General features: G+C 37.4%; 1 protein-coding gene across 1 annotated transcript in view; it reads right to left on the bottom strand.

Annotated features, from left to right (window-relative positions):
- The window catches only part of PDE3A (phosphodiesterase 3A), a 314,149-nt gene that overhangs the window by 4,465 nt on the left and 282,566 nt on the right, over window positions 1-27,118 (bottom strand). The window contains exons 9-15 of the mRNA XM_040642202.1: window positions 25,827-25,964; window positions 19,394-19,505; window positions 12,808-12,921; window positions 12,472-12,671; window positions 10,612-10,815; window positions 9,780-9,935; window positions 7,418-7,670 (exon numbers count right to left, since the gene is read on the bottom strand). Coding sequence (XP_040498136.1) covers window positions 7,418-7,670; window positions 9,780-9,935; window positions 10,612-10,815; window positions 12,472-12,671; window positions 12,808-12,921; window positions 19,394-19,505; window positions 25,827-25,964 — 1,177 coding nt within the window. The remainder of the gene's footprint in view (window positions 1-7,417; window positions 7,671-9,779; window positions 9,936-10,611; window positions 10,816-12,471; window positions 12,672-12,807; window positions 12,922-19,393; window positions 19,506-25,826; window positions 25,965-27,118) is intronic.

The raw sequence follows: 27,118 nt of genomic DNA, 5'->3' as shown, positions 1-27,118 counted from the left end.
TCTTTATAGCTTGTTTCAGCGTTACTGTTCTGCTTCATGCAAACTAAAAAATGAATGTCAAACGCCTCTCAAAGTTCTCACACAAGCTGGCACGAACCCACGTTTGCAGTCTTCCTTCTTCTATGGCCTGGCTTGTCTCTACTTCACTGTTCTCTCTCCTGTATATACAGTGAACTCTTCTTGTGCTTTCAAGCTGGTACTGCCCCTTTCTCAAAGGCTCTTCTCAGTCACTGAAAGTTCACACCCATTTATTATTTTAAGACTCAATCAGATGTCACATAATTCCTCCTCTAAGAAACAATCTCCCTTTCCCTCTCTTCTAAACTCTCATTTCACTCCATATCATCTTCTCAGAATACAGATTGCTTTCATTTTTTTCCCTTTCTCATTATTATTACCTCTTTTTCTGATCACCGTATAGTCCAAATCATTGAGGGGAAACTCTCATCCCCTTTTTTAATTATGTAGTTCTAGAAAAGGTTGTCAAACTCTACTCCCCACCCCCCAACCTTCTGACAACACAGCTGTGTCACAGTGACTGGTCAAAGGTATGTATGTGACCCCAATCAGGTCAGCTAGAGTTCTTCCCTGGGACTTTTCCCAATGGCACAAAATGAGAATGAGTCAGGGAATGCGGACTGGGGATCTTTTCTCCTCTGCTTATTTATCTAGAATGAAGGGGATGTAGAACTGCTCTAGTTCCAGTCTCATGAAGAAAGCAAGGTTGAAGATCAGGTTGTCAGGCAAGGGACTCTGAGACAAGGGCAGGTGCAAGTAAGCGTGGATACTAGACAACATCAGGTTTACCTGAACCAATCATTTTCTCTTTTGTATATGCTCACTTGATTGGAGTCTTGTCACTTGTAACAAAAACAATGTCCTCAATAATGTGCATCCTCTAGGATATTTATCTTGTTCTTATATATTCTAGCATTAGCCCCTCTATTAGACTACAGCTTCTTTTAGGGAGCCTTGTAAAGACCTGTAAACACCTGATACAGAAGGAGGCTCAGCAAATACACATTTAATAAGTAAATAAATTACATTGGCTTGGTGACCAAAACATTTCATGTTTTCAACGTAGAAGTACTGAAGCCAGTTTTCACAGAATCAAATCTCTTGGTTGAGGAAATGTAATAAAATCAATTTCAACAGAAGAAACAGAAGATATTTTAAAGAATTTGAATTGATACCATAATTTACTCTTTAGCCTTCCACTTCCTTATTTATTTATTAAGCACCTAATGTGTACCAAGCATGCCAGGTTCTGGCCATTCACTGATAGACATAATGCCAGCATGCAGTTTTTACTCTAGGGGGGAGACAGTGAAAAAGCAGGTGCAATCATATTGAGTCTTACAAAATCTTTTAAAGGCGGCATAAAGAGAGAAAAAGCACTCAGCTGAGAGGATACGGCATGATGATGGTGGCTTGGGATGGGGTGAAGGTAATGGAAATGAAGAGAAGTCGATAAATGTGAGATACATTTGTGAGGTTTAACCAACATGACTTTGGCAACTGATTAGATGTAGGGAAAAAAGAAGAGGGGGGAATCAAGTTAAAAGTAGAGCTACCCTACGATCCAGCAAGTGCACTACTAATAATTTACCCAAAGGATACAAACATTGTGATTTGAAGGGGCACATGCACCCCAGTATTTATAGAAGCAATGTCCACAATTGCCAAAATATGAAAAGAGCCCGAATGTCCATTGACAGATGAATGGATAAAGATGTGGCTTATATGTACAATGGAATATCACTCAGCCACCAAAAAGAATGAAATCCTGCCATTTGCAACAACGTGGATGGAACTAGGGGGTATTACACTAATTGAAATAAGTCAGTCAGAAAAAAACAAATACCATATGATTTCAATCATATGTGGAATTTAGGAAACAAGACAGATGAACATAGGGGAAGGGAGGGAAAAATAAGATGAAAATTGAGAGAGAGACAAACCATAAGAGACGCTGAACTCTAGGAAACAAACTGAGGGTTGCTGGAGGGGAGGTCAGTGGGGGATGGGGTAACTGGGCGATGGGCATTAAGCAGGGCACTGGATGGAATGAGCACTTGGTGTTATATCAACCGATGGGTCATTAAATTCTACCTCCGATATTAATAAAAACCAAACCAAACCAAAACAAACAAAAAAACAACCCTGAGCTGTCTGGCCTGAGCCAATGAGTAGCTGGTATTAAGATGTACTAAGAAAGGCAACGTTAGGTGAAAAGATTTGAGGGGGATGCTGAACATGAAATGTCTGGGAGACCTTCTAGTAGGCAGCTGGTCTTGAGCTTAGAAAAGGGTGTGTTTGCAGCCAGAATATAACTCTTAGTACCTTTATCTGAGTGACCATTTTAGACTTAGGCCAAGAATTTAGAAAGTAAGCTAAGATCCCCTGTTAGACTGTAAACTTCCCGATGGACAGAAACCTGTCCCTCCCTTTGTGTGTACATTCACAAAGCTCCAGACTTCAGTAAGTATTCAGTTAGAGTCTACTAGATGAATCATGTTCTCCCTAGTTTCTGTTCCACAGGTGCAAGAAAATGATCAAATGTTGATATGTCATAAAAATGACAATGATACGAAAAAGTGGTCCATAGGATATTCTGATCTAATTGAGACTATGTTAAGAGTTAATAATACAAGTTGCCAGGATGGTCAGCAGGGATATTCGGGTTTACTTAATGAAGTAGCAATGATTTACAGTGTATAATCTGGGGGAGGACGGGAAGAAGGAAAAAAAAGAAGAAAAAAAAATAGTAACAATAGGAAAAGAAAAATCCATTTGCTATGAGGTGTGCCAAAGGAGCGAGATCTCTTGGAGGCCATCCACCGAAATTTTTAGGGAAGTACTAGTGATTCCTTCAACGGTTGTATTATAACATACCACAAAAATTTCCTGCATTTTACAGGATAAGATCGATTGAAAAATACAGTTCAAATTAAAGGACATTAAATTCAATTATCTTGAATTACTTTTGAACCATACAGACACATAACAAAATTATTAAGTGGAATATATGCCAGGGGGAACGGATACAGGAAAAGTCATAGGCAAGAATTTAAAAAATGATTTACTGTATTCATTATTTTATTTATGAGATAAACCCATCAATGAAACTTACATCATTACCTATTAATTTACAAGCAATTTTCTGGATGCTGCGGACACAAAGACCCATTAGTCCAAGAGCTTGCCTTAAGGTAGCATACAGTTTATAGGGGAGAAGGTGAAGAAGAGAAAAAACGAAACACACATGCTCTATTTGTTTTATGACAATGTACACATGTGTTCAAGATGGTCTTAATGCTCCCCTTAGCTTGACTAACTTTAAACAGGTTTCTTCCAGATTATAGGTCTCTGACTTCCCTTTTCTTATAGCATTTACTTTGTAAGAGTCGAAAGAACAAATACCTTATTTGCTCCTTTGTAATATAGATAAATCTTCTCCCAACTTCTAGCCAGTTTTACAATCCAGGAACATCTTGCTCAAGTACTTGGGTGAGACTGTTTTGAAATGAAATGATTGAGAAAAACAGGGTCCCTAACTTCCAGTCTCCATGGGAGGGTAAGTACCCAACTTCAACAAGTACCAATTAGCAAACACAGACGGCTCAATCACATTGACCAACTTCTCTCTAAGGTCCTACAGGACATTTTCACTAGCTCATGCTAGTGCTTAAAAATTCTCCTGCCTTAGTTTCAATGGAATTGAGCTTAATCTCTCTTCCTTATTGAAATAACCTTGAATAAAGTCTTTTTTTGACATTTTTAATAAGTGTGCCATGCAATTTCTCTCTGACATATTAAATCATGGCAACACACATGACTCAATCTGCGAGGGAATAGGTAAGATTTTTTTCAAAGGATAGGACACCTGACGTGAGATATAAATTTTGAGAATTAAATACACTGGGTGAAGAAGGTGTGGACAGCATTCCAGGCAGAGTGAGGGGCATGCAGACAGACAGAAGGTCATGGGGTCCTGGAGCATGACATTAATTTCTTCATTTGAAAGTTTCTTAATAAGGATACACACACACACACACTAAATTTAAAGAAATCTGAATTATTTCTATAAAAATCAATAAGATATATTACTACTACATTAGTGGGGTTTTTTTGTTTGTTTTTTTGTTTTTTTTTTTTAGAGAGAGGGAAGGAGGGGCAGATGGAGAGAGAGAATCGGGGCTCGATCTTATGACCCTGAGATCATGACCTGCGTTAAAATCAAGAGTCAGATGCTCAACCAACAAGCCAACCAGGCGCCTCTACATTAGATGTTTAGAAGCACATTTATGAAATTACTCTTCTACCAAAGCCATCTACTTATCTATTTTTACTTTCCTTTTATTGTAGTTAGGTACAAATCCGTTTCTGTTGAGAAATTTTTAAATGTTAATATACTTTTTAACCTGTCGCTTTAAATCAAGAGAGTTACACACGAGCATCGGCTGAAGGATAGATCTGAATCAGGGTGGTACGAGAAATGCTACTGCTCAAGGTGATTACTCCATCTGAAAGTTATACACGTTCATGGCAGTGTATTCATAGGGAAGAGGTAACAAAAGCTCAATTTTTCACCTTTTCCTTTCAGGGCAGCCCCCATGAGAACAGCTGTTCTCTTATTAATGCTGTTAAACATTAGCAATAAACCTCTCTGGAATTAAACTGAATAAGGTGACGTAGAAGAAAGTTTGTACCAAATAAATTTGCGTAGATTAGAGTCCGCAGGTGGTCTAAAACATGCCTGTATTGGGAGCCAAATTGTTCAGCACTGGAACCTTTTGAAAGGAGAACAAAGAGCCTTTCATTGCTCAAATTCTAAATGCAGCTTAGTACTTCATTAGAAACCTCTTAGTTCACCGTAGGAATCTTTCAGATTTAATTATGAGGTTGGGAAAAAGCCTTCTTTCCCTAGGATACCATATTGAAACATTTAATTCTGTGTTTCCTGGGAGATCTCCAAGTTTTGCAAATTGCTGAAATTATCAGTGCATATTTAATCTAAATTTTTTTTCTGAAATCGAAGTTTCAGGCTAAATCAAGTTAACCATCTCAGTCAATGTGATTATGAAATTAAAATTACTAGGATTCTACAGCAGTAGAGTTTGGAGAGCTAGGTTTGGAGAGCAACACATCAGAATCTGGAAGTCAGTATGGCAACTTAACCCTACAGAACGGCAAAGTAATTGAATATCTGGTTGTCGAGTTTGCTGCTAAAGCCAACGTTGACAAGTTGAGCCGGTTAAATCTCCTGGCCTGTGTTCTTTGATTCCTGATGCCTGTATTATGTGTGTGCTTTCTCGGTGTGTCTGAGTTCAAACAGCAATCAGTGAGGGCCCATGGGAACAAAGCTTTTCCAAGAGGCTAAGCCTACAACACTTTCCAGTGTCACTCATTGGAAAAACAAAACAAAACAAAACAAAACAAAAACAAAAACAAAAAACCTGTCCTGTCCTTAGACAGCAAACTACTGGCTCTTTCAAATGAAAACAAGTTAAAAAAAAAAAAAAAAAGGAAAGAAAAGAAAAGAAAAGAAAAGAAAACCAATACATGTTTATTAAATGAACAAGTGAAAAAATAAGGCACGAATCCCAATCTTGGCTCCAACCTCTGAATCTCAGGATTAGCCCCAAACTGCTAATGGAAACCTTTTTATAAGCACCAGAGAAATAAAATATAATTACTTTGATAATAGAATACTAAAGGAAAACAACTTTTGACTTTCCCCTCATTCTGTACCTAAGTTAATATATAGGACAGAACTTAGGCAAAAATTCGACCTGGAACCAAATTTGCAAAACTCTCATCAGTTTATACTTAATAAAGATTTCCCTATCTCTGTGTTGTAAGCTTACAGCAGAGTACTCACATGAGGGGAAAATGGGTCAATACCCATGTTACACTGTATTTACTGGATGGCTGAGATGAACTGAGTCATGAATTTTCCTGACTGTGCTAAAAAATAGGAACAGATGATCAGATTTTCTCTCTTTCGTAATATTTTGGGTGTTTTGAAAAAAATCATGACTGCACTTTCTTTCTGAAGGCATACTATGTTTTTGCGAACACAAGAACAGTATTCGTGCAATAGCGCTATAAGGGTTATGGGTTTTACCAATTATGCTATTTAGGTCTCCTCCCTATGACAGGAGAATAGCAGAGAATATTTCATGACAAGAAGAAAAATAATCTCTTTTTATAGTCAGGTAAGTTCAAATGGATTAGGTTGGCTACACGATGTGCTCCAAATCAATGACCAGATGGAAACACTTTTCATCGTCACTAACACCACTACTCTGTCGGGCTCAAAGCCACAGTCCTTTCTCACTTGGAAATTTCAACAGCCTCTTATTACCCTCTCTCTACCCCCAAACTCAAGAGTATTCTCAATACAGCAGCTGAGGCAACCCTTTTAAAATGTAAGCTCAATCAGCTAACTTTTCTGTGAAAAATCACTGACGGCTTTCCACCTTATTCAGAGTAAAAGCCAAACTCCATACTGTGACCTACAGAGTCCCACCTTCAAACCCTATATCATCTGGCTCCCCACCGCCTCTCTCCTGCTGCTCCCTCACCCCCTTTCCTCTGTCTCAGCCACCCCAGCCTTTCAGATTCTTCTTCAACACCCAGCCAACACCCACCTTAGGACCTTTACATGGTTTGCTTTCCTCTTGTCCTTGGCACGCTTTTTCCATCTATACTTCCATGGATTATTCTCCCACTTCTTCCAGTCCTTTTTTTTTTTTTAATCTCTTTTTTATTTAGACCATCTGTGGCTATCTTATCTAAAATTTTAACCTTTCTCTGTAATATTTCATATCCCTCTTCCTCTTTTTAACTCCAGCATTTGTCAGTACTTCACATGTTAGAGACTTAACTGATTTATCTAGCTTAGTGTCTACTGACTCCACTGGAAAAAGTCTAAATGGGCAAGGATTTTTTTCATATCTTGTCTGATTTGTTCATGGCTCTACCTTCAGTACCTGGAAGAATGCCTGGCACAAAGTAGATGCTTAATAAATATTTGTTACATGAATGAGTGATAACTACCTCTCACATGGTCTTCCTCCAACTAAGCCAACAAAATGGTTGCTCTCTATGGTATCTGAAATTCCTTTCATCTCTAAATCATTAAGATACATTGAAGAACAGGCTTCAACTTCTTGATTTCTTTTTACTTCATAACAGAGGCTGTATCTTTGTATGAATGTGGTATTATAATAGATTCCATAGTCTATAATTTCTATTGTTATGATATTAGGGAAGGGAGGTTATACACAATCAGATGAAGATGATACCTGGACACAAACTATGTGACTCATGAGAAGCATAAAATTTATCTGAACCTACATTAAAAAAAATCTTAGAAAATCACACTAGAAATAGATTTTATAAAACTTACTTGGAGATTCATTATTTTCACAGGTTTCCTCTTCGTTTGCTGCTTCCTCCTCCTCTTCTTCTGGGTCATCAGTATCTCCTGACTCATCACTATCTTCCACCCACTTCCCTGGCATTAGTCCTGCTGAATCATAGGAGTTGCACAGAGGACCCACAATGTGAGAGATGAAGGATTCCTGAAGATTGGCCAACTGAGGAGCAGAACGGTCCATGAAGGGGCTTATTGGTAACCCAAGGCTGGCCTCTTCATCACCCTAGAAATAGGAATTTAGCATGAACAGTCAACCAGAAAGATAAATGACATGGTAAGTTTAAAATACTAGTGAAGTTAACATTCACTTGGCACCTAAAATCTGCAATTATGTAAGAACCCAGACATTCAGGTGTGAACCCACTCTTTTACTTGACTGCTAAAAGATTCTACCCAAATTCCTAAGATATCTGTACAAATGTTTTCTTGCCATTTATCACTTTTGGGATCTTGAGGTTTTGGCTTTTTGATCAAGGGGCAATAGAAGAAATGATCTAATGTCTTAGCAGATGGTAGTTCTTACTATGTCACTCCTTGTTCTAACAGAGTATAAATGTACTTCAAAATGCAATGCTGGCAATAATTACGAAACAAATACATAATCTATCATGTTTTCTTCCTTTTGCCTTGGCTGCCAATAAAGCTTAGAATAATTTATTGCTCAATTAAATGTGCTACCTTATCCCAGGTTTTGGTTGAATTATATCTCCTGTGATTATACGATTTCTGATATTCTTATTTGTCAACATGTTTAATAGTACTACTGCATAAGTGTTTTTATTTTGAACTACTTCAAATCTTTCTGGAAAAAAAAATAACAGACTGTAAACCAGTAGTCACCTAGCAAAATTAATAAAGGAAATATACTGAAATACCAACAATGGTTATGTCTATGTAGTAGAATTATTATAAGTGGGTTATCCTTTTCCTTTATGTTTTTTGTATTCTTTTTAAATTTTATTTCTTTTTTTTTAAGATTTTTTATTTATTTATTTGAGAGACAGAGAATGGGGAGGGGCAGTGGGAGAGGGAGACGCAGGCTCCCCACTGAGCAGGGAGCCCGTTGCAGGACTCGATCCCAGAACCCTGGGATCATGACCTGAGCTAAAGGCAGATGCTTAACCAACTGAGCCATCCAGGCGCCCTATTTTTTTTTTTATTTCAATATTTGGGGATTGATTATGAATTAATCTCATTTCTAGAAAAGGCAGTACATTATTTTCATACATACAAACCTTTTGTCCTATGTGTAGGAGTCCTGTCTATAAAACCCACAAAAGTTCTTTCTAATCCCTCTTCAAGTATGTCCAGTGATAGGCAATTTATTACTTAAAAAGGTGTCTCACCTTATTTCTGGATGCCTTTATAATACATATTTCTTTCTCACATTGTCTTGAAATCAATCTCCCTATAACTTCTATAGACTGGTTATATTCATACCCTTTTTAGGGAAGCAGAAAGAAATCTAATGTTTCTTATAAATCAGATCCTGTATTAGTTGATAATTTATTTTCTTTAATCTCCACAACAACATATGATACACTTAATCCTAAATTTGTATATCATTCTTTAACATATCCGAAGACAGTAACTATATCACCCCCATTCTCCCCCTACCGGGAAATTTTTTTTTAATTTTTTATTTAAATTCAATTTATTTAACATATACTGTATTATTAGTTTCAGGGGTAGAATCTAGTGATTCATCAGTTGCACATAACACCCACTGCTCATTACGTCAAGTGCCCTCCTTAACACCCATCACCCAGTTACCCCATCCCCCCACCCACCACCCCTCCAGCAACCCTCATCATGTCCTTTTATGTCACTGATTCCGGTCCTTTACCCATGCTCCACTACCTCCGGAATCCTCTTAAAGAGTAGTTCACAGTACTCAAAGTTTCACTTATAATCTGATGAGTGTAGGGTAATGTGGGGAAGATCACCTCATGCTTACATTTCTGTGGTAGATTTTTTGATAGTGTGTTTACTCACATTATCATGTCAAATAAAATGCCTATTTATAAAGCTTTTTCATATGCTGCTGTTATTGACTATTAAAAGTAAATGAATTTAATCTGATGGACATTCCTCCATAATAAAGGACAACGAGCTTCTATTAATAATAATTAAAAAAAGAAACGGTATGTCAATGATCTTCCTATGTCTCAGTAGGTCATTTCATTATTTCAGCATCTACCCCCACCCCCATCCCCACCCCCTGCAATAACTTTATCTTAGAGTTTTTAGTTTTCGATCACAATTTTACAGCTTTCGCAAGCTTTTGTGAATTTATGAGCAGCCTAATTATGGATTAAGAGAGTTTAGTTACCTGTTCATAAAATTCATTGACAATACCCTCTGTCCACTGAAGATGGAGCTCTTTACATTTAGCTGGCCCATTGATATCAGCCAACTTTATACACATTTGGCAAACCAGGAGGCGATCATTTTCATTGGTCCAATCTATTCCAACATCATCATTCACCTGTTTGAGGGGCAAAGGTAAAATGTGGTTTGCCTCAATGAAAGCAAAAGTTAAACAGAATAAACAACAAAATATTTATTATCATCTTAACATGTAGAGATCAGAATACCAAGAAATGAGGAACTTCTAAGCTATTTAAAATGCTACTGGCTTGCATAATAGTAAAATAGCTCATCAGAAAAATAAAATTTTAAATGATGGATAAAGTAATTATTAATTATGGAACTGAAAATAAATGCTATTTAAAATTAGCATATATTACCAATGATCAGTAAATAAATATAGCTGCAAATGATAAGAATTTTGTTAACATTTGAGTATTTACATTTGATGTATGATACTGTTTCAGGGTTTTGACCTTTTCTACTTCCAGACAATTTATGTTAGTATACCACAGTGATGAGAGCAAATTTAATCAAACAAAAAACCCAATGACAGTAAGAATTTTATTTCTTTGCAGCACAAAGTATCATATATAGGTAGACAGCACCTCAACTTCTCAGATTTCTAGATTGGGACCAATGCCCATATATCTGCTTCTGGTTAAACATGTTATTGCATTTCATTTTCGCAGTTGACATATAGGAGGTGAGAGCAGTAAGTTTTGTCCCACACTTTGATTCCATGACATCTTTCAATATGGTCATAAAATGAAGACTGGTACAAATCTAGTTACCTTGGCATTAAATTTGGCTACAAAATCAAAGTGTTTCTTCAGGTCAGTGGCCAAAATTGCTTCAATGACAAGGAAACGAAAATGCTTAAATTCCACATGGTCAAGGTTAACTAAGAAGTTGTACTCCGGCCGGGACATGAAAAGATTCCAAGCAGCAGCTGCGTGATGATTCTCCAAAACTGAACGATCATTATAGAGCACCGCCTAGGCAAATAAGGCAAACACTGAAGGGTTCAACTTTTAAATTAAAAAAAAAAAATCATAAAAAATACATAAGAATAGGCAAAGCTTTCAGGATCCTCTTTTCTCACAGAACACAGAAATGTAATCTTGTGAGTGTTGGTTATTAAGAATTCCATTTTGTAATTACATTGACTGTTGATAACTTTTCTTGGTTAAAATTTCCTTTTTTTGTAAGATGTTTATTTCCTTGAAACTTTATTTCAAACTCTTGCAAATGAGGGGCTTAGAGTTAGCTTGTTATCAGATTTCTTTGCACAGGAATTTAACTATTAAAAAAAATCCAAATATACTAAAATCCGCAAGAGGTAACTCAGTTACTTTCCACATCTGGAATAAGAATTACCTTTTCTTAAGCACGTATAACTAATAAATTGGAATGGACTCCCTGAGAGGCTCATAATTCAAAACATTCTCAGCCCACAAGCAGCCATAGAAGATATCACCCTCCAACTAGTAATTAAAGGTGTATAATAAATATCTACTTGCTTGGAATTCTCTAATAGCATTGAGGGACACTACAAAAGAAGAGAAAGTTACCTAAACATTGCTTGAAGACTAGTGTGGTAGATAGACAATATAGGAAAAAAAAGCATAAGGATAAAAAGGATAGACAAAGCACGTGAAAATTTACACTGCACTAAGTAAAAATGCATACATGTGTAGGAAAATATGAATGATAAATGGTGCTGGCAAAAAGATTTGCCCATCTTTAGGAAAAAGAATTCTGGTGTATGAAGGACATGCTGAAATAAGTTACAGTAGGTAGTCAGGGAAAAAATACCAGAATATATTTTTATTGTATATAGATTAGAGGAAAATTCTAGTCTAGTCTATAAGACAGGTGGAAATGGTTGGGAGTTGGGTAAAAGACAAAAAGCAAACAAGAAAAAAAATAAGTATGAGACCAGATTGGCTTCTAGATCCTCTAGAAAGAAAAATAGGATCTCAGAATTACTTAGTAACATAGATCCAGCTAATTATATCACAGAGAAACTTACTGAGTTTAATTGCAGAGATGGAGATGCTGAGATACGCAGTGATTAATTTTTGACCTAAATTTAAGTATATACGAAAATGGACTTCTTTAAAGTTATTGTTTTTGGAAGACTATGTTCATAAAAAAAAAAAATTCGCTCAAATGAATGAAATAAATTGATGTTTAAATCCCACTAACCAACAGAACTGTCATAAGAATCACGGTTGTTATAATAAATATATTTTGAAAGAATGGGTTTTATATACAAAGAAGACTTATATAATTAAAAGTCCAAGAAAGATCTAGTTCTCTAACCTTTTCAAAAAGGGACTTTCGTATAGGTTGGATTTTCTTTGTTGAGAAGGTTCATTAATATGGATTCTACTAGTTTTTCTTCTTAAGAAGAAAACTGAGAAGGGATTCTGATGGGTAATAAAGTTGCATGCCTGCCATTAATATTGCGGAACAAATATGATATCTTTTCAAAATTGGCTTGGTCTCTACAAATTCTATCCTAGGGCTAAATATAGTTTGACTCATATTCATCTGGTCCCTATTACAAGCCAAATTTATAAAATTAATTTCCATTGGAAAAATCTCTAAATTGAATTATTTCTTTGATTCAAAATGGAAAGATTTACCTGGGGAGCACTAGTTGCAACCAGGAAAGCGTTAGTCCTTCCTGGGTGATCGTAATCGTGCATGGCCGCAGCCACATACAATGCCATTAACTCTAAGGCTGGGATATTTCCAGAGAGACATCCGTATTTATCATCGGGCACATTATACATTTTTGAGAAGACATATCCCATATGTCCATGGGTAAATCCACTGTCAGAATCTGAGAAGAGAAAATGAAAGTAACAGAAATTTTTTAAAAGTATTAAACTGATACTATTTGTCTTGACTTCCTTTTTTAAAGAAATGTTTTCTACCCCCATAGCTAACAAGGGAGCACAGGTGTACTGAATACGTACCTGAATCACTTGCTGATCCATGATCATTCATCACAGTGGAGTGGCCTGGAATTGGTTGCGTAGTAAGATACCACACAGCGTGTAACACATCAGTGGCATGGATTCTGTTATGATCTGTAACCAATGCAAAGAACAGTTATTAACTTGTGAACTTTGGGGTCCAAGGTCTAAGAGTGCCATCTACTGGATAAACAGTTTAGTCTTAACATTTTAATATGCCAGGGAAAGGCGGCCAAACATTCTAGGACAAATACTCTTTGATTACTCTTCCATGACTCCATAATAACCATAGTAACAAGGAAAAAAAAAAAAAAAGCACACACAACATTCATTATGCATGCAGATGTCTGAAATGGAAAAATCTATGTCCAGAGTCTACGAGAACCCTAACATCTATAGAAAGCTCACTATGTGCCATCACTGTGATGTTTACCCTTATACTTATTTCCACGCTCCTGTATAAGCTCATGCTTATACAGAGGACCAGAATAAAAGAAAAACCCATGACATACTTCAGCTAGGTCTGACCAATGGTTTATACTACCTCATATTTCATCTCTGATAAATAGCATGCAAATAAAATCTGTGAATAAGACAAAGTAGTATTCTTTTGGATCAAACTTAAAACACTGGTAAAAATTAATAATATATCTTCTATATGTAGGTTAAATTCACAAAGCAAAATTGAAAACCACAATCAATAATGTTCTCTGATCTAAAAATTCTAATTTAGGAATACGGCTCTAGGAAATACCTGAAGAGAAAAACAAGAACTTCTTTGTATGTTAATGTAGAGAGTTGAATCATTTAAAAGAGGAAAATCTATGAGAAAACCAAATCCTCTAGTTACACATCGTTATCATGGGACGGGGGTCTATTCCATACGTGCAGCTCGGCTTCTACTGAACCATGACCAAAGGCCTGGTGTGTTCTTGGCTCACCTTTTTCTGGTGCAATTCTTCCAAGTTTTTCTCTTGTTTACTGGCCCTTTCCTTGATTGTTATACATTATCCTAAGGATGCTAACTTTACATAATCTATTCCCAATGACCGACCATAATATAGTCTCTTCCAATATAGATCACATCTTTGAATAATACTCAACAGAGAAAGAGAAGACAGAAAAGAACGGTAAGAATGATGATGGGAATTGGGGAAAACATCTGGTTCCTGATCAGGGAAGAAAGAAAAAATTAACATTTTTTTTTTCTTTTAAAGATTTTATTTATTTATTTGAGAGAGACAGACAGACAGACAGCACTTGCAGGAGCCTGGACTGGGGGAGGGGTAGAGGGAGAGGGAAAAGCATATTCGGGGCTAAGCAGAGAGCGTGGGGCAGGTCTTGATCCCAGGACCCCAGGATCATGACCTGAGCAGAAGGCAGATGCTTACCCTACTGAGTCACCCAGGTAGCCCAGAAAAAACTAATATTTTTGGTGTTGGTGGCACACAGGGAGAATGTAGGTAGATGGTGCCTATTTCTCTACATTCCTGGCAACTCTTAAGAGTCAGTCTTTAAGTGATGACATGTAGCTAAATCTTATGTAAACTCCCAGCATTTCAGTAGAGGGGCCTTGTGAGGACTTGAGAGGAAGTTTTAGAAGAGCTTTGAGAAACAGACATCCAAGGCTCCAAAGGAGGAAACAGCAAACCCTGTGCCCTGTGTCATTGCCGGAGGAGAATACTGATATTATCTAGTCGTCCAAAGAACAATTTCATTGAAATTGGAGTCTACATCTCTGTGTATAGACTATCTCAAGTCATCTAAGACCACACATTTTAGACCCATACTTGTGCCATGTATAAAACTGGCCCTGCTAAAAGTGTCTGGATTTAAGACAGATCTGAATTTGTTCTGGTATTTACCACCTGTGTGAGCTCCAGTGAGTTGCTCACAACTCCATATCTCATCTAACCTTAAAAAAATAATAGACATATTAAATAATAGTGCCTTATGTCACAGTACAATTGTGAGAATTACAGAAGAAAACATATATTTTGAATTCCTGACACATAGTAAGCTTGCAAATATTGTAAATATAATTCACATAAAATGCATGATTGCTGGGGCACCTGGATGGCTCAGTTGGTTAAGCGTCCGCCTTTGGCTCAAGTCATGACCCCAGGGTCCTGGGAGAGAGCTCCGTGTAGGGCTCCCTGCTCTGCGGGGAGCCTGCTTCTCCCTCTCCCTCTGCCCCCCCTCCCTTTTGTGCTCGCATGTGGAGCGCGCTCTCTTTCTCTCAAATAAACAAATAAAATCTTAAAAAAAAAAATACATGATTGCTGTTGGAACAAGACGGTGAGTAAGCACAGATCACCGGTTTTCTTCCAAGATCAATGCTGGATTTGTTAAGAATTGAAGAGCTAAAATAAAAGATATGCTAAGCGCTTGGGGGAGGGAGAAGGCAGTGATGACCTGGTAGAGGCAGAAAATGCCCCAGCTGCTACTGTGAGGGGAAAGGTTGGGAGAGAGCTTCTGAGTTGAGGTCTTTTCTTCTCCTTTGTTGCAAGCTGGGGAAATTACTATGAGCAAGTAATTACCATTACTCTTGCAAGTCACAGAACGCTGTGCATGTGCCCAGCGTTGCAAGGGTGGATGGGGCAGTAGCAGGGTGCTGGTGGAGCCTGTGTGGAGTGACAGACAGACAACACCAAGTACAGACAAACTCGCAGCTGTGGAGCTTACTGCTCTCTGTCCTATTCCCCGCCCCAAGGCCAAGGGTCAGAAGGCTTTATAGACAATTTTTGTAAGTTTCCAGTGAACAAATAATGCTATTTAAATAATCTAGTGCTGAAAATATAAAAAGGAGGGAAGCTACCCAACTCATTTTATGAGGCTAGTATAATCTTGATCAAAAAATTAGGAAAAGACGGTATATGGGGAAAAAAAGTAGCCCTTTTGCTTTTGCGGTTCAAAAATACTTAAATAAGAGTTAACCAAACCTAACTCCTTAAAAAAAAATATCTCCAGTTATGCATGTGCAGATCTAGAAGAATAACTGTCACTGAAGCAGGATGGAAAATCACCTGCCTTACGAGCGGTCAATAACATGTTTATTAAACAAGTATTTCCTTAGCATGCACTATGTGCAAGTATTATACCAAGTGTTGGCACTGCTGCTGTTCTCGCCATTAACTTTCTGGTGACCCACTCAGGAGCAAAGGCGCCCAGGAAAGAAGCTAGCTACGTCAACACAAGGGATTCAGTCGGTTTCTGTAGGACACATAAACATGCTTAAAAATTCCTCTTCCTACAGCCATGGCAGGCAACTGAGAGGGAGAAGGAATGGTATCAGAGCTATTATTATCATCCCTCTTCCTTCATCTCTGCATTTTGGACAAACCCCTAACTCTTGATAGTTCCCCGCCCACCTGGCATATCCCTTCTGCCTCTGCCGACAAAGAAACACACACGCAAACACCAAACACATAACACACCCTTTCTCATCCCACAGTCCGCCCAGCTCCCCCTTCTGTGTTTCTCAACTTTCTCCTTATCCTTCAAGCACAGAGTTGAAGTGAGCAGGCATGGAGGGTTGGAGTCATACGTAAAATGTATAGATTTTTGGACCTATAGATTTTCAATTGAAAATTCTGTCTATGCTCCTTTGGGAAAGTGTTAAAGAAGAGAAGTGACAATTTAAACATTTTTCCTTTTGGACCATAGCAAATACTGTCCTAGTTCTGCCTTCTTAGCTCGGCCCATGCCACCTCAGTATCTAGCTTTAAAACTGGCAGGCACATGACATACAGCTTAACTGAACTGAACTAAACACAGATGGAGCAAGATTATTCTCATTGCTGCCATTCTACCCATTTCTCAAATTCAATAACAAGAATGAGAGGTGTTGGGAAGAATATATCTTAGAAATGAAAGTCTCTGAAAATAGAAAAAGCACTCTTAAAATTTGACTTTGAATTCATGAATGAATGGGACCTGATGATTTGTTTTCTTTACTTGCCAATATGCCCAATTGAAAGGGACTGTGAACAATACTGAACATTATTTATTTCTCTGTGCAAATGAGTATAAACTATATCTTAATTTATCCTAATCTCTACTGAACAAATATATATTTGGTACAATATTTCTATGAGTGAGTTTCCTTTATTTATACCTCGTCCACTGCTACTCCATGAAATATCTACCTACCGACCTGTGGCTATTTTTAAATCTAGATACCTCAAATTTTAGTAAGGGCTCTGGGTACAAATTTAAAAGTCTTCATATTTTCCCTCTTTTCTTTTTTTTTTCTTTTAAGATTTATTTTATTTATTTGACAGAGAGAGACAGCCAGCGAGAGAGGGAAAACAAGGAGGGGGAGTAGGAGAGGAAGAAGCAGGCTCATAGCGGAGGAGCCTGATGTGGGGCTCGATCCCAGAAAGCCAGGATCACGCCCTGAGCCGAAGGCAGACGCTTAATGACTGAGCCACCCAGGCACCCCATATTTTCCCTCTTTTCTTAAAAATTGTTAAAACTGTGCTTAGAAGTATAATAAAATTTAGTTTCTAGTATTTTAGGTCATTGTCATAAATTAATCCCATTTTAGTTACTCTTGGGCTTTTTCATTTAGGTATGGGTTTATTTAGAGAGAGCTATTAGAAATATAGTCCTATAGGACTAGATATTAAAGGAGACATACAACAAATTTTTGCGTATAATTATAATTAATGATAAACGAAGCATTTAATAAATATCTAGATTAGTCTAGATTTACAACACTACCACATGCAAGGAATTACTATTTAAAAGGGATAGCCAATCAAGCTAAAACTTCTCTGTGAGAAGTTGTAAATGAATTCCCTTTACAGAAAGTGTCTGGGGTTCCTAATAGAACAAGCAGGTTTATTATAACAAATTCTTTTCACGTGGAATGAAGAAGCCACTATTTCAGAAAAAAGAAACATCTATTCCATTATAAAATAAGAAAATATAAAAATGAATAATAAAATTTAGAATCTGGAAACTTCTTTTTACACTTTAATATTGGTCAACTTTCCCTATGATTTTATGACACACTGCCTAGAGAAAAGTTAGTAGTTATATCAACTGGTACTTAATGGACTTGGCAATAGCTGATTATGTCACTAAAATACATTTGGAAATACAACAATTTATAAATTCAGTCTGATGACTAGCTGTTGAAATTTCAGTAACACTTATGTCAATCACTGGCATCCAACCAGGGTGTGCCCTGGGAAAACGGTATTAAGAAAGCAACGCTTATCTTGAGATTCTTTCAAACTACCCCTTTTTTGTCTCTCTCTCTCTCTCTCTCAATTTCCATGGCCCTACTGGCCAGACTTTCCCAAGGGACCCAGTGCTCTTAAGCTCCTCTCTTTTCTACACCCCCTGTCTTGTCTTGTCTGCATTTTGGTCCCATATTCTCCAACAACTCTCATTTGTAGAGCCAATGCTTCATGATCTTCTGCTATCACACACCGTCAGCTGTGCATGTTCATTTCCATGTAGCATGTGGGTGGCATTTTGAACAACAATATGTTAATAATGGATCACTCCTTTAATGTACTACCGCTTTCTGGAAATGCCTGTACTTTATCTGTCTCCGTAAAGTTTTTTTATTTGACGTCAGCTGTTTACAACTGGAAAAAGACATGGAGTTTTGAAGTCTAAGGTGTATAGAAGCAAATTTAAAACTTGAAACATTTGAATGACGCATTTCTAAGGCACGCTTCAACCAATGTATGATGTCTGACCACTTCTCTTGCTATGCATTTATTTTCTAAAGGTACATGATTTCTGCACATTTTCACAACTTCCCTGACTGGATTTTTGGACATTTTCTTTAGTTCCATATATTTTATAACAGGTAGGATGATTCTACTCACATGTTCAGATGATACCTGAAATGCTCCATATTGAAAATTTAACATCTCCTCTCTGTTCTAATTTTGCATTATTACAAATGACAAAATTTCTTTCACAATATTTTAAGTTCCTAAACTTGAACACTTGGTTGTGTCTCTTCCTTTGGTCTTCACATTCATTTGATTTTTAAAATGCTTCTAATAATTTCTTCGCAAACCACTTTTAGGTGTCTCTGTTTTTCTATTTTATTAATTAGACCATCACCCTCCTGTCCCTCTACCCTCAGCCAGGTCTTTCTTCTATTGAAAAAACTGCAAGAGTTCATGATTTAACTCTCCAGATGGCAGAACAAAAGTTGAACTCACCCAATAAAAGGAGTGTATTATAAAATGAGCAATAAATTTAACATTTAATTATTTAAATGTTAAACACTTTAACTGACTTACTATGTGAAGGCACTAGGATAACCCCTTTAGATTTATTACCTCATTTTATCCTTATAACAATCCTACAAAGCAGATATTTTGATGCCCATTTTATGGATTAAGAAATGAGCCATGCAGAGGTGAAGTAATACCCACTTCGACAGCTGAGAAGTGAAGGGACCAGGATTCTGGAACAGGCTGTAATCTCCTAACCACTCGACCACGGGACCCCATCCGGTGTTTACCATGGGTAGTTCTTGGCTAGCCGCCAACGATTCAGAGTGAATTCGGCGGATGTGAAAAGTATTATTTCACAAATAACTTATACTTACAAGGAATCTCTCTGTATCCAATCTCCAAAGCATGAAAATAATTCATAAATTCCCTAACTGGAATTTTGAAAGCTTCAAAGAGGCCCATGTCTTCAAAAAGCCTGTATGACACCTATAAAGAGAAAGACAAAGCTTTACAAAACATCCCTGGGTATGTATTAGACACAAAAAGAAATTAAAACAAGTAATTCCTGGCCAGTAGAGACACGTATTGGGAACAGTACGTCAAGTGATTAATGAAGAACTCTTTGTGTCTAGCCCCTGTAGCCCGTGATCACAAGGGGTATTTAATCTGTTTTTAAAGGTGCAGACATACAACCAATCCAAACAACAGTATCCACTACAGAAACATATCAAGGCACTCAATTGTGTGTGGTATCAAGTACGAGAGACTCCTACTTACGAAACTGCTCATTGTATAGTGCATACCATAAGCACTAATAAATGAGAAAAGGCTTTAATTTGGACTAATTTTTATTTAAAAAAACAAAAAGTTTTCCAGAGGATAAAGGATTCAGAGCTGTACCTGAGTGAAGCATAAGGGGAAAGAATTATGAGAGAGAGAGAAAAAAGTTTACCTTGACTAAACACATAGAGAATACTGATTTATTCTCATGCAGTATAAATAACATCTAAATTATTTTTTTTTCCCTTGCTTGTCTTCTCTTTCTCCTCCAAATATGTATTCTCCTTCCAATTGCAGTCACAGCTCTGGTGACCCAAATCCAGTGAATACCTATGCATGTAATTGGCATATTTGACATGCAAATGATGGCGAGAAAAAATGATAAAGGCACAGAAGAAGGTCCTGGGGAGAGGAATGGTTATTCACATGGCAGAAAGGAGCATAGCACCATTTCAAGAGGCCTTACTTCATGTCACAAAGGCACAGTGTTGGTTACAACTCAGGAGACTTTAAGAAAGAATTACTCATCGTTTTTATTACCTGTATCTCTTCTTAAAGTTATCTTGAAATATTTCCTCTCCATTTTTGATATGCTATTTCATTGCTAAATTTCTATCTTTTGTTACTGACTTCAAATCTGTTTAAATTCAATAATATTCCTTTAATTCTGTACTCAGTGTTTATCATACGTATCTATATGCATATATAGACATATAGACACACATATAGAGAGAACTATAATAGAATTTCAATCTAAAATGAAACCAGAGGATATAAAACAAAAAAATCTCACAAGTGTCCTCAGAAAAACAAAGCTCAAGGACCGAGAGACTGATTTCCCATAAATGACTAATTTTTAGAAAACTGGTAACATTGGAATTTTCTTAAATGACAGGGAGTTGATCGGGAGTTGCTTCATATCAGCTGTTGGAGGTTGTACTTACGGTTTCCAGAGGCATGAACAAGGAACGATCCAGGTTGGGCTGGTCTCACAAAATAAGCTGACTTGAGCTTTGTTTGTATGACTGCACTGGTTTTGTCTCCTGAGGGGCGGGGGTTAAATCTGGTCTCCTTTTGTTTTTGATTTTAACAGACTCTAACTGAACTATCCCCTCTTTACATCCCCTGTCCACAAATAGAGCTTACCCCAATTCCTCAAGAGACTCAGTGTAGCTTGCTATAGTTTGCACATCCTAAGTTGCAGTTCCCCTGCTATTCCTGAATAAATTCATTTTTTGACAATTTTGAGCTTGCCTCAGTTTACCTATTTAGGCTGACATAACTAAAAAGGAGAGTTATTCATTCAGCATACATCTATTGAATGCTCACCATGTTCCAGACACTCTTCTGTATATGAGGCATATATACAGGTGAACAAAACAAAGATCTCTTCCTTTAGGGAGCTTATAGTCTAGCAGGAGAGGGCAGTAAATAACAGATATAATAAGTAAGGTATATATGCTATGAGAGAAAGTAGTAAGTAATACAGAAAAAGAAAAAGGGGAACAAGAGTAGAGGACTGCGAATACAGGGAAGGTATAGAATTTGCTTTTTTAAGTATGGTGGTTAGAGTAGGCATATCCAGGTGACATTTGAGCAAAGAACTGAAGGAGATGTAGACTGAGGTACATAGATATATGAGAAAAGAGTTTTCCATACAGAGAAAAAGGCCTGTGCAAAGGCCCTGAGGTAGGCCTGCTGTTCTCAAGAAACAGGAGGAAGGCCAGCATGGCTAAAACAGAATGAATGAGGACAGGAATAGAATTTAAGTTAGTAATGGCAGAGTGGGATGGGGCAGGGTGCAACCTTGGGGTACGACAGCCAGACCGTTATTAGACTTTTACTCTAAGTGAGGTAGGGAGCCACTTAAGAGATTGGAGCAGGGAAGTGACTTTATCTGACTCACTTTTTTTTTTAAAGATTTTATTTATTTATTTGAAAGAGAGAGAGAGAAAAAGGGAGCCTGAGTGGGGGGAGGGGCAGAGGAAGAGGGAGAAGAAGACACCCTGCTGAGTGCGGAGCCCAATGCAAGGCTCCATCGCTGGACCCTGGCATCATGACCTGAGCCAAAGTCAGACGCTTAACCTACTGAGCCGCCCAGGCACCCCTATTTGACTTATGTTTTAAAAGGATCACCATGGCTGCTAGGTTGGAAACAGATTATATACAATGCACATCAACTTCTGTATGCTTTTCTTCATTCTGAATGGCAAGTACATTTAAGTTTCACACATCCTCTCTTTAAAAATGCAACAGGGGTGCCTGGGTGAGTCAGCTGGTTAAGTGTCAGACTCTTGATTTTGGCTCAGGTCATGATCTCAGGGCTGTGAGACCGAGCCCAACACTGGGCTCATGCCAGGCATGGAGCCTGCTTAAGATTTCTTTCTCTCCCTTTCCCTCTCTCTATCCTCCACAACTTCCCCCACACCCTCCTTCCCCACCTGCTCTCTCTCTCAAAAAAAAAAAAAAAAGGCAACAGAAAGTGAAGTTTATGGTTTCTGTAATATTTCAAGCTAGTTTTTTTGTAGGTTTTTTTTTTTTTTTGGTCTTCATTTGTGTGTGTGTGTGTGTGTGTGTGTGTGTGTGTGTGTGTGTGTATTTGTTATCTCCTCTTTTCTACTTCTTTGGTCTACATTAGAATTCTTGTTTATAAATACCTAATGCATTTAACTATGCTTGTTACTTCAGTGACTTGTCCAAGATCACACGTCTGACAACATTATCAGAACAAGAATTCAAGCCAAGCCTTTTGGCTTCAGCTTTTATACTCTAAAGTGCTTCAGATCCTCCCACTAGTATTTGAAAAAGCAATGTTGTTAGGATTGCAAATGACTAAAGTATCCTACTATTCTCTCAAACATATGAAAGATGAATGGAAAAATTAAGACAACAGGATATTTTAGAATATTATTTTAAAACGGGAGAATTTTCACCAACATGCTGTGAAAAATCAACCACCAATAATTTAAACTCACAAAGATACCATTAACCAGGTAAATATTGGTAACCAGAAAAAGTAGGCACTATTCCGAAATCTGAACCATGTCCTTTTGAACTTGTTAAAATAAACATGATAATCATCAAAAAGGCAGTTAGTATATTGAGACTGAAAAGTCATTTCCATTGCACATATGTCTCTTTAAAAATCTTTTGAAGTGAGACTTTTTCTGTGTAGTTTCAGCCAAAAGGTGATTTCTCGGAATGTTCAAGTTAATTCATTTCAGCTGTCCCAGTCTTACTAAGGTGAAAAAAACATGGCTTTCACACAGTGAAAATATGACTTTGTGCTTATAAACCCAAATCAAAGAGAAAACCCGTAAAGTTCTACTCAGCAAGACAAATAAAACTGCATTTTCTCAAAGTTCAATGTTTCGTAAATTGGAAAGATAAAGAGTGACATACTAAGGTTCATGTAGTTACGTATTTCTTTTATGGAAGGTGACTGGAAGAAAAACACATTAGTGAATTTTACTGCAATCTAATTGTTCATTATATCTAATCTTTCTGCTGTGTACTCATATTCAGGACTCTCAGAAAACATTTTGTGGCACAGCTGGTCAAGTTTCACAAGACCAGCCCAGCTCCCGGAACTTCAAGGGGAGCCAGGTACAGAGGGACTTCGCTTCACTGTCACTAGTGCTAAGAAACTGACTGCTACAGTAGCCACTTTTCCACTGGCTCAAGCTCTCTGTTCAGAGTGTTTGAAGACAGAATCAGTGAATGTGTTTTATGGGGCGGGGGTGGGGGCTGTGCTGAGAAACAGCTGAACGTACATGAAGGCCAAAAGTATGGGTTTCCAATATGGCTATGTCTGCATTCAAACTATGGGTCCGATATTTACTCTATGACTTTAGAAGAATGGTATATGCTCTTTAAAGCCTCCGTTTCCTCTTCTGAAAAACAGAGATTAAACAGACTGTGGGCATCTAAATTACTGAGAAGATCAGTTTGTAGGGTTTGGGGGGAATCTGAGACATACGGATCAGATACAAAACAATGTAAAATGTTTCTCTTCGTATGAACCACACTTTGCAGTGAACGAGAAAGAAGGCTTCCTGGCCCTCTGCCACCTCTTTTTGGGACACCATTACAGGAATATTTCCAGGTAAAATCACTCCCTCAGAGACACAGTCTGCAAGGGGTTTCAGAAAGTGGGATACAAAACCCCCCAGGAGGAGCCCTGAGGTGTGAGGCTAAGGTGGACAGGATAAAAATGGCTGTCCTTACACCTGTCTTCAAGATCACCTAGGGACCCTTGGGTGGCGCAGTCGGTTAAGTGTCCAACTCTCGGTCTTGGCTCAGGTCCTAATCTCAGGGTTGTGAGACAGAGCCCCACCTCCAGCTCTCTGCTCAGCACAGAGTCTGCTTGAGTTTCTCCAGCTGCCTCTGCCCCTCTCTCCCATGCTCACTCACCCTCTCTAAAATAAATAAGTCTTAAATGTGAAAAATTATTTTAAAAGATCACCTAGTGTAAAAGACATTGCTTAACATCAAGGAAAAGGAAAAAGAGGAAAAATAGGATCATTAATTCCTAGTAAAAGTACACGGGCTGTCATCCCAGTCCCTCGAGGTGTTCATGGTCAGAAGAGTCTAGCAAAGGCAACTACATGTTACACAGACTTTGTAATTATTTTGAGTTTCATAATCCATCAGTCATTTTAGCACAGTTCTTTTGTAGGTGGTGAGTTGAATTGACCCATATCTAATTTCCCTACTAGTCCCTTTAAGGCAGAGGAACCTACTTTTCTTCTTGAAGACCGTACTAGTACCTTGTGTTTATGCGACTGAGAAACAGAGAAAAGGCCCCTCTATCCTCTTCCTTCAAACTTTCATGGATCAGGAATCCTCACCCTGAAGCCCCACACTCAGATACTTGTTGAGATGTCTGAAGAAGGCCTGTCTCTGATGCACAGAGCAGAAATCAGTATAAAACGTGATTTCCCTTCTAGTGCATTTCAGGGAAGTGTTAGTGGCTCCAATAAATCTGGATCCTGAATTCTCACCTAAGTGTTATGTTAGTTTGGTTGTCTTTAGCATCTCTGCAGTGATATCTATTTCACCTGTGAAAATGCCCCCGAGACATTTTAAGTAGGCTGATAAATATTACTGCATCATCCCCTTGAGTGTGTATTCTGATAGGTGTTTGAAAATAGAGCAAATCCAGTGTTTTATTTATTGAGAACAAACATGTTCAAATTCTTAATTTCTGTGTCTTCTTTCTCCCTGAAGGCAACGTTTTAGGTGTGGGAAGCCTAGAAAGTAGTTTAGCTTAAGGAAAAAATACAAAAAGTCTTGTTAAGTAGCAATAGTTCATATTCTGCATTTCTTGTGATACGTAAAGGTATTTTTCTGCATTAAAACACAGAGAACTCTATTTGATATGTTTCTCACAGCAATGGAAGGAAATGTATTTCTGCACAATATCTTACTTTTGATAAGAGCTAAGCACCATAACATTCAAAAGTTTTAAAGGGGCCTGGATGGCTCAGTCAGTTAAGTGTCTGACTCTTGATTTTGATTCAGGTCATGATCTCAGGGTCATGAGATGGAGCCCCACGTTGGGCTCCGAGCTGGGCATGGAGACTGCTTAAGGTTCTCTCTCTGCCTTTCCCTCTGCCCCTCCCCCCCTAAAAAAAGGTTTTTAAAAAGCCATTGGAAAAAATTACACACAATAAATTTCTGTTGATGATTAGGCAACTTTCTTCTTTTGAAGGCTTGTATCAGCTGTTCTTTTGCTGAATTCTATAAATTTCAGATGTATTTCTCCATCTTGCTTATATATCCCTGTTCTCTTCCAATTCGTCTTCAAAACTACATATTTTAATTGCATAATATGGTATTCCACTCACTTTAAGTTCCAATTTCTTTTGTTAACCCACCACCAAGGAATCTATAGAACGTTGGGTACTAAAATTTCCTTTTTCTACCCAGTACCCACCACCAGTGTCAGCCACGGACACAGCTTTAACCAACCAAAGGATGTTTTTCTTCTACATTTGAAGTCAAAGGTATGAATGCATTTCTTACCTGACTAAGAATACGGCCACGTTTTCTTCCTATTTTTTCCACCAAATCAAAAATTGGAAAATTCCAAGTATTTAGCTGCTCCATAATTGAGTCCAAGTTATCCATGACAAGAGGTTCAGGAGCAAGAACTGGCTTGTCCTATAATGAAGATGAAAATATTTTAAGAACATGCAGTTTTTTCACAAAGTAATCTGTGCTTTGGTAAGTTCAACTCAACAACCGAGGTTACAAAAATAAATGACTTAAAACGTCAGAGTAAATGAGTGATATTAAAAAAAAAATCAAGATGAACAAGATACTGATCCCACGGTAAGCAAGAAAGGTCCTAATGCTGTTTCATATCATGAATTTTGCATATTAGGTGCCTGTCTATTGTTGGTTCATATATACTACAGAAAAAATGGATGTTTCTTTCATAAGGTAATATAACTGCTTTTAGCCTTCTGTGGGGTTCTTAAGTAAAGATTCAAGGACTTCAGGATACTCTGAAATCTTATGTTAATTTATCTCTTTATATGTTTATGTAAATATTTCTGGGAGGGTTCCTGGCTTATACTGGACTCTCAAAAGAAACCCATGAGTGGGGAGAAGGAGTTATCACTCCCTACTCTACTTGGCCAAATTTATATTATTGCTTCAAAACCAGCATTGATCCTATGGGATGATAACTGCCACATTTTTCACAGATTTTAATTTAATTCATGTGATGTATGATTTCCAAAGAAACATGCATCATGTTAATGTAAAGACATAATTGGTCCCAAATGAGGACATTCTTAAGAGTACATTTACCAAAAAAATAAAAGTAATGAGGATTAGGAAACATACAAATTACTTTATCTGGCCATCTCTTTAAAAGTGTAAATGGTAAATCAAAGAAAAATGATAATGGCAGCAATTGATAATCACATGATAGCCAACTATTTTTCTAAATTTTTTTATTATTATGTTCAATTAGCCAGCATATAGTACATCATTAGTTTTTGATGTAGTGTTTCTATTTGCTGCCTCCCTGAAATTAACCTGACTCAAATACATGCTTTTATCCTCTTTAAATGGATCTCTATAAACACATAAAGTAAGTCCTCATTAAAGGCTATTTTAATGGGTAGGGTGTCAGTATAAACCTGGTTTAATAATAATAAGGAAAATAAATATTGGCACACTTTCTAAATAAAGGAGGTGCTTAGGAACAAAAAAACAGCAGAAGCCCTAAGACAATTAACATATTTCACTTTTATTGATTATTTATAAAATATTGCTTCACTGGATGAAATAATTTTCCCTATGCA

The sequence above is a fragment of the Ursus maritimus genome, unplaced genomic scaffold (assembly GCF_017311325.1).
Source record: "Ursus maritimus isolate PB19 unplaced genomic scaffold, ASM1731132v1 scaffold_26, whole genome shotgun sequence".
Classification (NCBI taxonomy): domain Eukaryota; kingdom Metazoa; phylum Chordata; class Mammalia; order Carnivora; family Ursidae; genus Ursus; species Ursus maritimus.
Note: the sequence above shows the minus strand (reverse complement) of the source record. Positions and strands in the feature narration are given on the sequence as shown.